Source organism: Leucoraja erinacea, chromosome 25, assembly GCF_028641065.1.
Source record: "Leucoraja erinacea ecotype New England chromosome 25, Leri_hhj_1, whole genome shotgun sequence".
NCBI classification, from domain to species: Eukaryota; Metazoa; Chordata; class Chondrichthyes; order Rajiformes; family Rajidae; genus Leucoraja; species Leucoraja erinaceus.
Window position 1 is genome coordinate 12223022 of NC_073401.1, and position 14050 is coordinate 12237071.

General features: G+C 37.5%; 1 protein-coding gene across 1 annotated transcript in view; it reads right to left on the reverse strand.

Annotated features, from left to right (window-relative positions):
- The window catches only part of kntc1 (kinetochore associated 1), a 120292-nt gene that overhangs the window by 76731 nt on the left and 29511 nt on the right, over positions 1-14050 (reverse strand). Inside the window, exons 12-26 of the mRNA XM_055655690.1 lie at positions 13254-13308; positions 12951-13049; positions 12402-12445; positions 11905-11979; positions 10670-10745; positions 9816-9941; positions 9641-9730; positions 9500-9565; positions 9352-9413; positions 8179-8290; positions 6083-6226; positions 5934-5990; positions 3200-3301; positions 2107-2226; positions 1353-1496 (exon numbers count right to left, since the gene is read on the reverse strand). Of these exons, the coding sequence (XP_055511665.1) occupies positions 1353-1496; positions 2107-2226; positions 3200-3301; positions 5934-5990; positions 6083-6226; positions 8179-8290; positions 9352-9413; positions 9500-9565; positions 9641-9730; positions 9816-9941; positions 10670-10745; positions 11905-11979; positions 12402-12445; positions 12951-13049; positions 13254-13308 (1372 nt within the window). The remainder of the gene's footprint in view (positions 1-1352; positions 1497-2106; positions 2227-3199; positions 3302-5933; positions 5991-6082; positions 6227-8178; positions 8291-9351; positions 9414-9499; positions 9566-9640; positions 9731-9815; positions 9942-10669; positions 10746-11904; positions 11980-12401; positions 12446-12950; positions 13050-13253; positions 13309-14050) is intronic.

Genomic DNA, 14050 nt, shown 5'->3' on the forward strand with positions numbered 1-14050 from the left:
AGATGGCAGATGGAGTTTAATGCTGATAAGTGTGAGGTGCTACATCTTGGCAGGACAAATCAAAATAGGACTACATGGTAAATGGTAGCGAATTCACGAATGCAGTTGAACAGAGGGATCTGTGCATAGTTCCCTGAAGGTGGAATCTCATGTAGATAGGGTGGTACAGAAAGCGTTTGGTGTGCTGGCCTTTATAAATCATTGAGTATAGAAGTTGGGATGTAATGTTAAAATTGTACAAGGCATTGGTGAGGCCAATTCTGGAATATGGTGTACAATTTTGGTCGCCAAATTATAGGAAAGATGTCAACAAAATAGAGAGAGTACAGTGGAGATTTACTAGAATGTTGCCTGGGTTTCAGCATCTAAGTTACAGAGAAAGGTTGAACAAGATAGGTCTTTATTCTTTGGAGCACAAAAGGTTAAGGGGGGACTTGATAGAGGTCTTTAAAATTATGAGAGGAATAGACATAGTTGACGTGGATAAGCTTTTTCCATTGAGAGAAGGGAAGATTCAAACAAGAGGACATAATTTGAGAATGAAGGGACAAAAGTTTAGGGGTAACATGAGGGGGAACTTCTTTACTCAGAGAGTGGTAGCTGTGTGGAATGAGCTTCCAGTGGAAGTGGTGGAGGCAGGTTCGATTTTATAATTAAAAAATAAATTGGATAGGTTTATGGACGGGAAAGGAATGGAGGGTTATGGTCTGAGTGCAGGTAGATGGGACTAGGTGAGAGTAAATGTTCGGCACGGACTAAAAGGGCCGAGATAGCCTGTTTCCGTGCTGTAATTGTTATATGGTTATAACAGGGAAAATTGCCTCCCATACAAGAAATATGAAAATATAAAATTAGGGTTTAGAAATGATTCCCAAAACACTAAATGGATGTGTTACTTCAATTTTTCCCAATTTTGTTTTTTATCTGCAATTTTAAGAATATTGGCAAATAAAACACAATTAGAGAATTGTCATCCCGTAAAAGACTCAGAGGGTGGTAAATATATGAAACGTACTGCCAGAAGAGGCAAGAACTATAACAGATTTTAAATACAATTGGATAGGTATATGGATAGGAAAGGGTTAGAGGGATATGGGCCAAACACGGGCAAATAGGACTAGGTTAGATGGGGCCATTTGGCCAGCATTAACAATTTAGGCCATGACCGTATATAAAATTTAACTTACTGCACCTATCTTTGTATGATAGCCTAATTTTTTCTGAGAAACTCTACTGATTATCTAAATATATATTTCTGGTCAAACAGTTTACATGATGCCTCACCATTCAGCTGTTGCATTTACTACTGTGCCTACATATTTTTAAACAACTTAAAGTAGAAAGACATTTACCTTTATATAACGCAGCAGCAGTTCTTCCCTCTGTAAATTATGCTTCATTATGTAAGGCTGTATAATATTTTCAAGAGTCTTTGGAATAAGTTCTGGAGCCAGAACCCTATCCAACATCCGGAATACAATTGTTGATGTAGTTTCCTAATATACAAATCAGAATTAGAATACAAGATACAAAACCTCCAAATACATAATCTTCCATTACTAATTCAGATTACTGAAATGAGATTGAAATGTAATTTTAAAAAAAATGATTAAATATCTTATACTTCTCTTAACCAGATGGTTAATGGCTCTATTGTATAATCAAATTAAAGTGAAAGGTTTACTCAAATTATGCATGAAAAATAGTTCTGGTTCAGTGCTAGATTATTGATCGACTGCTAATAGACACATGCTGATTGGATTAGAGTATTTGATTCAATAAGACACATCCAGTTACACTAATGTGTAGGAAGGAACTGAAGATACTGGTTTAAACCAAAGGTAGACACAAAAAGCTGGAGTAACACAGTTCTTCAGAAGGGTCTCGACCCGAAACCTCACCCATTCCTTCTCTCCAGAGATGCTGTCTGTCCCACTGAGTTACTCCAGCTCTTTGTGTTCAGTTACATTATTAATCCGCAAATTTAAATCATCAGTGTCTGCTCTGATCTACGGCATAAAATTAAGGCTTGGACTATGGTTTTACTATTTATGTAATTACACCAAATACCGTATATACAAAACTCATATTCATTTCCTAGCCTACCTTTTCAAACTCCGAGAGTGCCAGTCTGCAGTTGTACTTTTTGTGGAGATCAACTAGCTCTTGCAGATTATTGACCAATGTCTTCAATTGACTCACCTCCTCACAATCAATATTTTCCTTCTAAATTCAACAAAAATGTTTTGGAAATGTAAATAATTATTTTGCAACATATAAATACAGCATTTTTTAGCTTTTAAAATATTCAGTCGCTAGCTTTACCATCCCCGCCCACCAAAGAAGTTGCTCCATTGCAATATCTAGTTCGATAATATGCGGGGCAAGTTTTGTTTTACACAGAGGGTGGTGGGTGCCTGGGACGTACTGACAGATGTGGTGGTGGAAACACATATGATAGTCGTGTTTAAGTGGCTTTTGGACCAGTTAATAGAGATATACGGATCATGTGAAGGCTGATAAGAGTTTGCTTTGGCAGCATATTCGGCATAGACATTGCGGGCCGAAAGGCCTGTTTCTGTGCTGTACTGTTCTATGTTCAGACTTAGTCATGAAGTTCATTGTGCAGTAGAGACAGACTATCTGCAATATGTTTACCATTGCCTTGCAATATCAGCCTAATTCTAAGCAGTGATTGAATGAGCCTGGAAACTGCCTGGCCTTTATGACTAGTGTGAGGAGTTTTCCAATCAGGCACTTTTAAACAGACTGTTCTGATCTTTTCCAGTCACTTTACATAATTAATGAAGGATGCTTTCTCTCTATTGTACTTGTTTTTTCCATGCTCAACTGATAAATCTTTGGAACCATTCCATGGCCTATTTTATTCTACATTTTTACACCAAATTTAAAGGCACTAATAGAGGGCAGTTATTAATTCCCCATTCGCATTAATGTCATCCTCAACTGCAAATTTCCTCACAGCCATATCTCACCTTAACAGAAATCTAACCAATCCTTCTAACTTTTCTTTTACACTTTTAAATCCTTCTTTTACACTACTTCCATTGTATTTTCACTTAGCTCATCAATATCTTGAACTCAATTCTCCCTATTCTTTCCTCTTCTCCTTTCCAATTGCCCTCAAATGTCTTCACAATTGCAAATTCATCCAAGTTAAAAGAAATGACCGTCATACTAAAGGAATCCAAAGTCCAGACGTAACAAGTCCAAGTTCATTTGGTTTCTTCGCTACAAAGTACAGTTCTGCCATCTGCAATCCATTTTCTGGCCAGTCTGCCTGCAAATGTATGCAATAGGAATAAATTTAATAAACATGCATTTCAATATTCGCAACAACACTTTTGCTTTAAAATGAAGAGCAATGAAAAGGAGATGAAAAATTAGAAACTTAATGTGTAGGGGCTTGTAACAAATAAATGTTAAATCACTAAAGCTTTTCTGCATTCAATCCCCACATTATATCCTGGGCTTGAGGACCATTAATATATTAAAACATTCCAAGGAAGTTCACAATAACAATAATACATCAAAACCTGAGTTCAAGCAGCAAAAGTAGAGATGATGTTGGGCTCAGTGATATGTTAAAAAAGATAAAACAAGTTAATGAGACAATGGGAGGAGATTGATGGGAAAAAAATCTCAACTGAAGTCAAGGCTAGGTGAACTAGAGTCAGCAAATGGTGGCTCGGAGTATTGAAATAGTTGACCCTGGCAATCAAAGCACGTTTCGAGGTTTCAGCAGCAAACAGCACACGCTAGGAATGGGAAACCAGATAGAACTGGAAATAGACAATTGTGGTGAAGAGGATTTGGGATGAAAAATTCAGTTTAGGTTTAAGTAGAATCCTCATGACATGGAATCTGTAGGGAACAGATCTTGCAAATTTAAGTTAGAACAAATAAGCGAGTTTGGTATTTCAATAAACGCAAGGAATCATGGGATTTGTCAAAGGTCATTCGGGATTGAAAAAAGCAAACGCTACGCTGTATAAACTGTGTATAAATTGTTAACTATTCTACCAAGAAATTGATCTAGAATTCTGTCAACTCAATAGCTTCCTTTCTTGTTCTGCTGTTCACACACTACTTAAACAGTCCCAGTTCTAGTTCAGTTCATTAATCTGCAATTGTGAGATATTCAAAAAGTTAAAGAATTTATTATTTTAATTTTATCCCTAATGTGTTTGCTACTGGAATAAGAAAATATTACTTGCATTTAAAACATTATCTTATCTTTATTCATAATTTATGTGTAAAAATATATATTATTGAGGCAGGCAGCGACTGTATCAGTGTGATGTGGGCTGCTGATTTACCTACAGGCAGTGTGAATGGACCGTTAAAGGCAAAGATTCATCTCCGAGGAAAACTGAGCACAGGGTTGGCCCTGTCAAGGAGCTGCCAATCCGATAAAATACATTTAACTGCGAAATGCCTGCCCTTTAGTATTGGATAGATTGAGTGGAGGGTCTGCGCTGTTCCAAGTTTGCAGTTGCAGTGCGTTTCCCCCCCAGTCATCTCTCCCAGTGCACGTTGACCAGCACAGTTCGCCAGCCCTTGTTAGCAAAGGCTCTTTGTGCAGATGTTACCCGAAGCCCAAAGGTTTTGCGGAGGTTCTGCGTTAGGATGAAGCAGGCATCGAGCTAGCGAGTGGGCTGTCAGATCAGATCAGCCCAGGCTGCTAAGTGGACGAAGGGCAGATTTTAATGGGTCGTTATTAAACTGTTCCATCTGTGCGGCATCGCCAGTTCTCTCTCTCCCAGATCCCCCACCCTAATTGTCGACAAAGTCTGACTGAGGAAATGTTCCCACTCATATTACGGGTTGGATCCGCATTTGCTCACTCGTTGGGGCGGGCAGCGTCTCCTTCAAAGAGAGCGAGAACAGGTCCTGTCAGCTTTGGAGCTGCGACCCACTCCTGTGTGAAGCCTCTAGTTTGGCTGCGGTTTAAAGGGCTGCAAATTCTCATAATTATCACCGCTCGGTCACAAGGACCCGGCTCACAACTGTGTGCCCTAGCAGACTGGAACCAACCCCAGAGGTTAAAGCGGCAGCATCTTTATTTAAGCCAACACAACTCGAAAGTTTCACCAGCCTGTTCGAATCCAATCTGAACTTTCCAACCTACCCCCCAACACAGCACATTCTCCTCGTTTCCTTCAATCCCGGAAGGTTGTTGAAATAGGAATGTAAGGACTGTCTCAAATTGATTGACCATACAACTTGTAATTTGTGTAAATTAAAATTGAATTTGAATGGCTGTGACTCGGGCTTTGCAGGAATGCCAGGGATTTGATAATTGACAGGTTCGTTCCAGGCATTCTTGCTTTTTCAAGGCTGGTGCTGTATTGAGTTAATAATTTAAATAGATACAATTGTGGATTGTGCAGCATGCAGTACGCTGTGGCCTACTGCTGACATATTTGAAGGATACATTTATTTATAAATCTCATTGAAATGAATACGCAGGTCCGTACACACACAGTAGCTCAGCTGGCGAGAATATTTATCCCGAATGACCTACGACCTGGGCATGCGCAGTTAAAATACCGAACTCGCTTATTCCACCCCATCTTTTTCTGCACATTGGAAAAATATGACAAATCGATGAGATTGGGCATTGTAGTTGTATGCAAAAGAATCGCCCGATTATTTCAGCCTTTTTACTTTTGTATAAAATAGAACAAATAGCTTTTATTGCTTCCTATTTTTTGTTTAAGATATCAACCTTAGCATTTGCCTTTTTAACAAATCACTTTCAGCAGCTTGGGAAAATAATTTGATCTTTTATATTCAGTAGTTTTGAGAAATCAATATGACAGCCCATTAACATCACCAACATCACAACAAATCCAGCTCATTCTCAGAAGTATAATAATCTAATTGATCTAAACTTTCGGACTCATTACCTTCTCAGTCAGCTCAAGACTGCGGGCTTTGTTCTCCAACCATTTTATCAGAAGTTTCTACAAAAATTCAAACAAAAAAGGATTTTGCAAAGACCAACAGAAAAAGAAAACTAAAATTCTCTAACAACTCCGTTATCAAACATTATTACCTTGCCTTCAGGAACAATCCTTAAAATAAACGGTATGATGACGTTTCCAAGCCAGAGGCACAGTTCCCCTGAAGGCATGGTTGCCGGAATAGAATCAAGCAAACTCTGAAGTCTTTTTAAATCAAATTTGCTTTCAAACTCCACCTGAGAATGAAAATTGATCACAAGAACAAAAAAACTTACTATTCATTCAACAACTGCGAAGCTCCACATAACCTCCAAACTGCTCGATTAATCACGTACTATTTGAAACTAACTGCATATTTTACGCTCACTTGCTTACTGCTTATTAGTGGTCTGTAAAATAGATGTGAAACATCAGTGAGAAACCTGGCTACATTGAAATGCCAGCAACATTGTATAGAAAATGAAGCAGGCACTAGTTAGCTGAATTAATTACAATGGTAAATAATCAACAAGACATCAGCCCAACGGCATTTTGTGCTAAAAGCAGCAACAGTGAGCAAAGCAAGGTCTGAAATTTCCCACTGTAAATAATCATGCTGTCAAAGCATAACACATAACTGAAGAATAAAACTAATGTGCTACAATTACATGTGCAATGTCTAATATAGTCAGGTTATGTTTCCAAATCTGGTTGCAAAATCAAATATTAGACAATAGGTGCAGGAGTAGGCCATTCGGCCCTTCGAGCCAGCACTGCCATTCAATGTGATCATGGCAGATCATCCCCGATCAGTACCCCTTTCCTGCCTTCTCCTTGTATCCCCTGACTCTGCTATCTTTAAGAGCCTTATCTAGCTCTCTCTTGAAAGTATCCAGAGAACCAGCCTCCACCACCCTCTGAGGCAGAGAATTCCACAGACTCACAACTCTGTGTGAAAGGTGTTTCCTCATCTCCGTTCTAAATGGCTTACCCCTTATTCTTAAACTGTGGCCCCTGGTTCTGGACGCGCCCAACATCGGGAACATGTTTCCTGCCTCTAGCTTGTCCAAACCCTTAATAATCTTACATGTTTCAATAAGATCCCCTCCCATTCTTCTAAACTCCAAAGTATAGAAGCCCAGCCGCTCCATTCTCTCCGCATATGACATTCCCGCCATCCCGGAAATTAACCTTGTAAACCTACGCTGCCCTCCCTCAATAGCAAGAATGCCCTACTCAAATTAGGGGACCAAAACTGTACACAATACTCCAGGTATGGTCTCACTGTGGCCCTGTACAACTACAGAAGGGCCTCTTTGCTCCTATACTCAACTCCTCTTGTTATGAGGGCCAACATGCCATTCGTTTTCTTCACTGCCTGCTGTACCTGCATGCTTACTTTCATTGACTGATGAACAAGGACCCCCAGATCCCATTGTACTTCCCCTTTTCCCAACTTGACACAATTTAGATAATAATCTGCCTTCTGTTTTTGCTACCAAAGTGGATAACCTCACATTTATCCACATTAAACTGCATCTGCCCACTCACCCAACCTGTCCAAGTCACCCTGCATCCTCATAGCATCCTCCTCAGTTCACACTGCCACCCAATTTTGTGTCATCTGCAAATTTGCTAATGTTATTTTGAATCCCTTCATCTAAATCATTGATGTATATTGTAAATAGCTGCAGTCACAACAATAAGATGGAGTATCTGTAGCCATACCTGTACTAAAACTAAACACCATCCTGAAGGACATTGATACCAGATGAATTTTTATCAACAGGTCAAAAACTTCATGGTCAGATTTCAAGGTACCAGTTTTCCACTTCCAGATTTTATTAAGGCAGGAAAACAAGTTCAATTCAGCGTTTGAACTCGTATTCTCTGGGTTTCTGATACAGTAAAATAACCATTTCATTTCCCATAACTGGATCAGCAGCATAGAGCCAGGCTTGGTACCATCCTGCACTCAAGGTTTCCCTGGAGATACAGATAATGTTTCTAATCAATACGCACTTCAAACAACCTTGCAGGAAGCGAAAGAGAAAGTCAGGACATTTGTGTGGCTGTATATCAAACTTAAATGTTGTGAGGTATTAAGCTGTGGAATGTTGATTCCCCAAAACTGGCATTAACACTAATCTATTTAGTATTATAATGAAAAGATGGGAAAATAATTCATGATGCTGAACAAATCTTTCACCTGGTGTCTCAACCAAATATACTCTGCACATTTCTGATTTCCTTCTTGCAGCTGCAACAGTACATCATTAAAAAGGTCTTCATTGTTTACAAACTTGATCCAAACCATACCACTGCAAAATAAATGAAATATTAGTCGTGTTACACATAGCTAAAAAACTTAAAGCAGGGACTACACAAAGTCAAGACTCACTAAATCCATGTTTAATGCTTGATATAGCCATAACTTGGAACGTGTCCTCAGTATAAATATATGCAGGTTAATTTCAGAACTTGTTTTCATTTTTACCAGTATGAGACAAAAGGGGAGAACTTTTTATTTTAAAAAGTTATTCAAGATATTTGGGCTTTGCTGGAAAAAACAGAATTCAATGCCTTTCCTTCACTGCCCTTCATGAAAAATTACAGGTGCTATGAAGAACCTCCCACAAGGATGACATTGGTTTGACTTTGAAGAAATTATGATATATTTCCAAGTCAGGATGGTGTGACATGGAGGGGAGCTTATAGCCTGTAGTTGTTTGTGTACTCTGATCTTCCCAGCGCCAGATGGCATGGATGTGGAAAAAGTGGTTTGGCGATTTGTTGAAGTGTATTTTGCATAACAATACAGCGGTGGAGTGCAAAGAAATGGAACGACTGACCATATAGGATGACAGGAGATGTACCAATCAAGCAAACTATCCTTCCATCCAATGATGTCAGTCCTTACTCTTCCCTATCAAGGTCAATTTCAATTACACTTCTCCAAATCACCCACCAGCTATTTCCCTAGACTGCCGCTGGTATGTTTTACAATCCAACTTGCCTTGTTGCAGCAACCTGCTCAACAATTTTTGATTGTAAAGCTGGATAATGATAAAAGGTATGTGAAGAGAATGGATCATTCTAATTAGGAATATTTGTCCACATGGAGAGATTTGTTGAGATGAATGAAGAATTTTTGGAATGCAACTTCCACACATTTTAGCTCCTCCCAGCCCAACTCAATGTTCCCCGGGCTCCCTTATCTCCCACCTATATACTTCATTTTAAAAATACATCTTAAAATCTACTTCTTCAACCAAGAGTTTGATCTTTTTTTCTAACGCCGAATATTTATCTGCTTACTCTTTTCTTTTTAAACCTTTCTCTGTTAAGTGTTTTTTAGCAACACCAAAAAAGAAAATCTAACCTGAACATCTTGGGTCCAAATGCCTCATGAAAAGTAGTGAGCCTTGCTTCTGCTCGTAAAATCTGGGATTTTGGATGAAATGGTTAAAATGAGCAATTCATATTTTCCTTGACAAAACAATAATTATGAAAAAGTTTTTTTTAATTACCTCTATCAACCACATAGCTTGCTCCTCAGTCAAATACTGAGACTTTTTATCTTCTTTCTTTAGACACTGTAAACAGTAGACTGCCAGTTACTAACTTTTACACAAGAAGCTAAATTAAACAAAGCAGTGTGCAAAACTCACCTGTTTTTTGGCATAATTTAACATTTCCAAAGTTGTTTCGAAAGTTGGCCAAGGAACATCCATACAGTATTGAACTACAAATTGATCGTCCTGGGATGCAATGGGAAATTAGACACAGACAATCAGAAAAAATACAACATATAACCAGCTTTATTTATATATTGTAGGTAATTACCTGGACTTTGCGCAAGTCTGCTTTTGCTTCCTCAACTATGTTCTCCCATAATGATAGATCAGAATTTCCTGAAGAAAGCGAGGCTAGATTCTCCAAAGCTATATTAAGCCTGACTTTGTACACAAGCTGGAAAAATAAAATTTCCGCATTTAATAAAGTAGAAATATATTGACTCATTTTTTCACCACAGCAGAATTCAAAGTTCATTAAAACAAGACTGACCGCTCAAATGTATTAGTAAATTACTTTTCTTATATGGTTGCTAGACTTTGCTTACTCACAACACAAAATAGCCTGGCAAAGGAATAAATGAAGGCCACTACTTTCGTTAAAGATTTACTCATCAGCTGCTTGGAAGCAACAGTTCTCTCAGGAATGAAAATAATACAAGGGGTATGATTTCTCAATAATGTACCTGGCATTTCAAAGATAGAAACACTCCTAGTTTTTTAGGTGCTTCCCCTATTTCTCAAACAAAATGTACCCATTTTGTTTTTTAATACAAATAACACCATGCTTAATTTTTAATGCTGTGAATAGTTCTTGAAATTTGGCATAAACAATAAGGGCCAAATGTCTTTTGCAATTCTTGAATACAAGCTTGGATTCTCCAGAGATTGTCAACTACTTGTCAGGATAATCAAGTGTATGCGTTCCAACAGCCATTTCTCATGATCAACAATGTAAGAAACGTTACATACTGTACTAACCTTACCCCCTGTATTCTCACATAATCATCACCGCTAGGTCTGCACGCAACTTACTCAAATGCACACCGCTCAGATGTCCTTCCACCCTTTGCTCACCAATTTGCTATTTAAAATTTTAATGCACATCTCTACAAACAAACTTACTTCCACATCCAAACCAAACTGTAGAGCAAATTTCTCTGCTTCCTCGAATTTATGCTTGTAGAGCAGGCGACTGAGTCTAAAGACACAGATCATGAAATATGTTAATGGCATAACCAATCTAATTAACAAAAACAAGAGAAAGAAAAAGCTTGTTGTTGGACATCAACCAAATTATGTGCTGATGTAATATTTAATAAGTAAAAACTGAGGACAAAAATGCTAAGAATCAGAAAGAGATGGCGATTAGTGAACAAAAAGAGGCAGGAATGTTCTCTGCAATAACAATTGGATGATATTTGAGAATCTATCAAATGGTCAAAATAGTGAAAAATATTGAAGGGAATGTAATGCCAAAGAAAATGGCAAGAAATTACAAACTTAAGTTACAAGAAGCATGCAAGAAAAAATGGAGACAAATGGTTGACAAAGAATATTGCCATCTGCAACACCAATACAGGTCCATTGAATGCACCAATGACCACAAGAAACAGGAGTAGCAGTATACAAAAACAAGTGATTCGAAAACAAGATCACATCAACAACGTATAAGATTTTAAAATTCTCGTCCGTGAGCCCAACAGTGGTGACTGTTTTAGCTCAGTAACTGCACCCCCGAAATTACTGCACAAAATACCAAATCATATTTCTTCTCCCAGTCAATTAATGTCCAAATTAAACAGCAATTCTCACCTTTCTCACAAATTAATTCAGCATCTGTAGTTAAGCAGATATATCCTGTATCTCTTGTGTGATATACAGAAACTCAGAAGAAAAAGCTGCTGAAGTGGTCAAAATGTAATATTCAACTATTCTGTAATCATGGATATCTTACAGTGTTTTCAAGATGACAACATTAAATAGACATTGTATAATCACCAGGTCAAGTAAGCCTGCTCTCTGGTCGTTGTGGATTAAGGTATAGTGGGGGGAGGTGGGAAGAGAGGAGGGGTTGTGGGAAGGGAACAGAGAAAGGTGCTGGAGTGGAGGAAGAGTAGGTAGTGCAAGGAGTGGATAGGAGAGCAAGATCCAACATCAGCATCTGGTGGGTCACAAAGTAATGAAGAAGGTCAAAAGCGAAGGATCAAGTTGGACAGGGATAAATGAGTGCTTAACAGATGCAAAGAAAAAGACAACAATAAGGTTTGTTTAATTTCCTATTAAGTGTTTTTTATTATTGATGTTCAATGTATTTTTATGACAATTACATTTTATATCTTCATCAGTTTATTTCTTACCTATTTTCTGGCAATGCTTCTGTTAAACATCTCATTGCAACTGCGGAAATGACTCCTTTAGATGAACTAGTATTTCTGAAAGTAGAAAATAACTACATGTAAAGACGCGGCAGAGACGCGGGTTCAATCCCGACTACGGGTGCTGTCTGTACAGAGTTTTACGTTCTCCCCATGACTGCGTGGCTTTTCTCCAAGATCTTCGATTTCCTCCCACACTCCAAAGACGTACAGGTTTGTAGGTTAATTGGCTTGGGTTTGTATACATGATATAAGTGCAAATTGTCCTTCGTATGTGTAGGATAGTTTAGAGAAACAGCCAAAGGGCTGTATCTCTAAACTAAGTGGTTGTATTTCATTGATTTTGACAATACTTTAAAAGAATGACAAACAACACAAAACAAAAATTGTAACGCATGTACACTTAGTCAATTTATAACGTACAATTGAAATGCAATATAAAAGACTTTGAATATTTCTACTGGTAAATATTTTCCTACCGTTTCTGATTTTCATAAAGTCCTTCCAAAATGTATATAGAGTCCTGTATGAAAAACAGTACAATACAAATCAAGTACGAAAGCTTAAACTTGACCTGTTTTATCAAACAATCATGTCAACTCCAATGAAGTAATGGAGTGGCAAGTTACAGATCAGTTTCTCTCAAGCCCCTCGACTATATCTCACCTGCATCGCCCAAACAATAGGAGAGCATGGAGATAATTGTGAGAAAAAAAATCAAACCACTTTCGCATGATTTATTGGATATTATTTTGTAATTATGCAATTATTGGAATAAGAAAATGTTTATAAAATTATGAATAAATAAATTATAAAATGGACAGTTTATTGTTTTGCAGTCAACAATGTATATTCAAATGCATGATAAATTAATTGTAAACAAATCCATTATATAATCATTAATTCGTAAAACAGAAAACAAATAGTTCTTACTTGTAATTGTGAAGTTACAATAATTCTTAGTGACTTACTTACTTCAAAGTGTAGTTTCAAATTGCTGAGGATATATATTCCTGAGCTTCCCTTACCTGACCAACATCTGTTTGAACCAGAGCCGAAACGTTTGCCACTTCCAAAGAGTACAGTAGTTTCATTGTAGGTAATGAGTAAACCACAAGGTTTCTCATCTGTAAATAATCACACATATTTGACTTCAATTTTGGGAACAAAACACTAGATCTTTGCTGAAGTTACCAATGATTTAATTACTATGTCTTTCAAAGTAAAACTTAAAACTCAAAAAGATTAAATTTGGATTGATGTTTACAAGGATACAATGGGCAACAACCAAGCATCAGTTGAAAACATTGGGGAACTACATAAAATGTTACCTCTTTGTTCACTGGGACTGTCAAAGCCACAAGTTTCAAGTTAGCTATCCCTTGCCTATGAAGAGATAATATTAAAATTAAATAACATTCTGTATCAATAACTACTTACATTTATTAACAACACATTTAATGCTGAAGAAATATCCCAAAGCACATCAGAGGCATGCAGAACAAATGCTGAGGTACATGGAGGCACTAGGAGAAATAACTACTTGCTTGGAGAAAGTGTACTTTTTAAACGCAGAGGAAGATGGAAGGATGTAGGTAAGGAATTGCAGGCCTTGAGGTCTACATGACTGATGATACATCTAATAATAGATATAAAGGAATAGAATTTTACAGGAGACTGGAGTTTGAACGCAAAGAATATCACACACACACACCCTATAAAATTGCACAAAGTGAATCAGCAGATATACTGCTTAGTATCAATAGAGGTTTTGCTGACAAAGTTCGATGGAAATGGACAAGAATGATGTTCACAGTAATGTAAGCAACATGTATGATTTGGTGGCATTGACAATCTGCACCATCTATTTTCTATACTTTTAAAAATCCATGGGTAGCATTTCATGAAGATTGCATGTCTGCAATAGTGTGCACTATTCCTTTTCAACTCTCACTTAAAACATCCAGTGAAACTAGCTAAATTCAATCCTTATTTCATGGAAACAGTAACTGCAGTAAATATTTTCTTACAAACTGCTTCAATTTGATAGCAAAACAGAGCAAGATTTATATCAACAGGAGTAACCAAAGACTGTTTACGTTTCTTCTAATAGTCCAAATTATCTGCT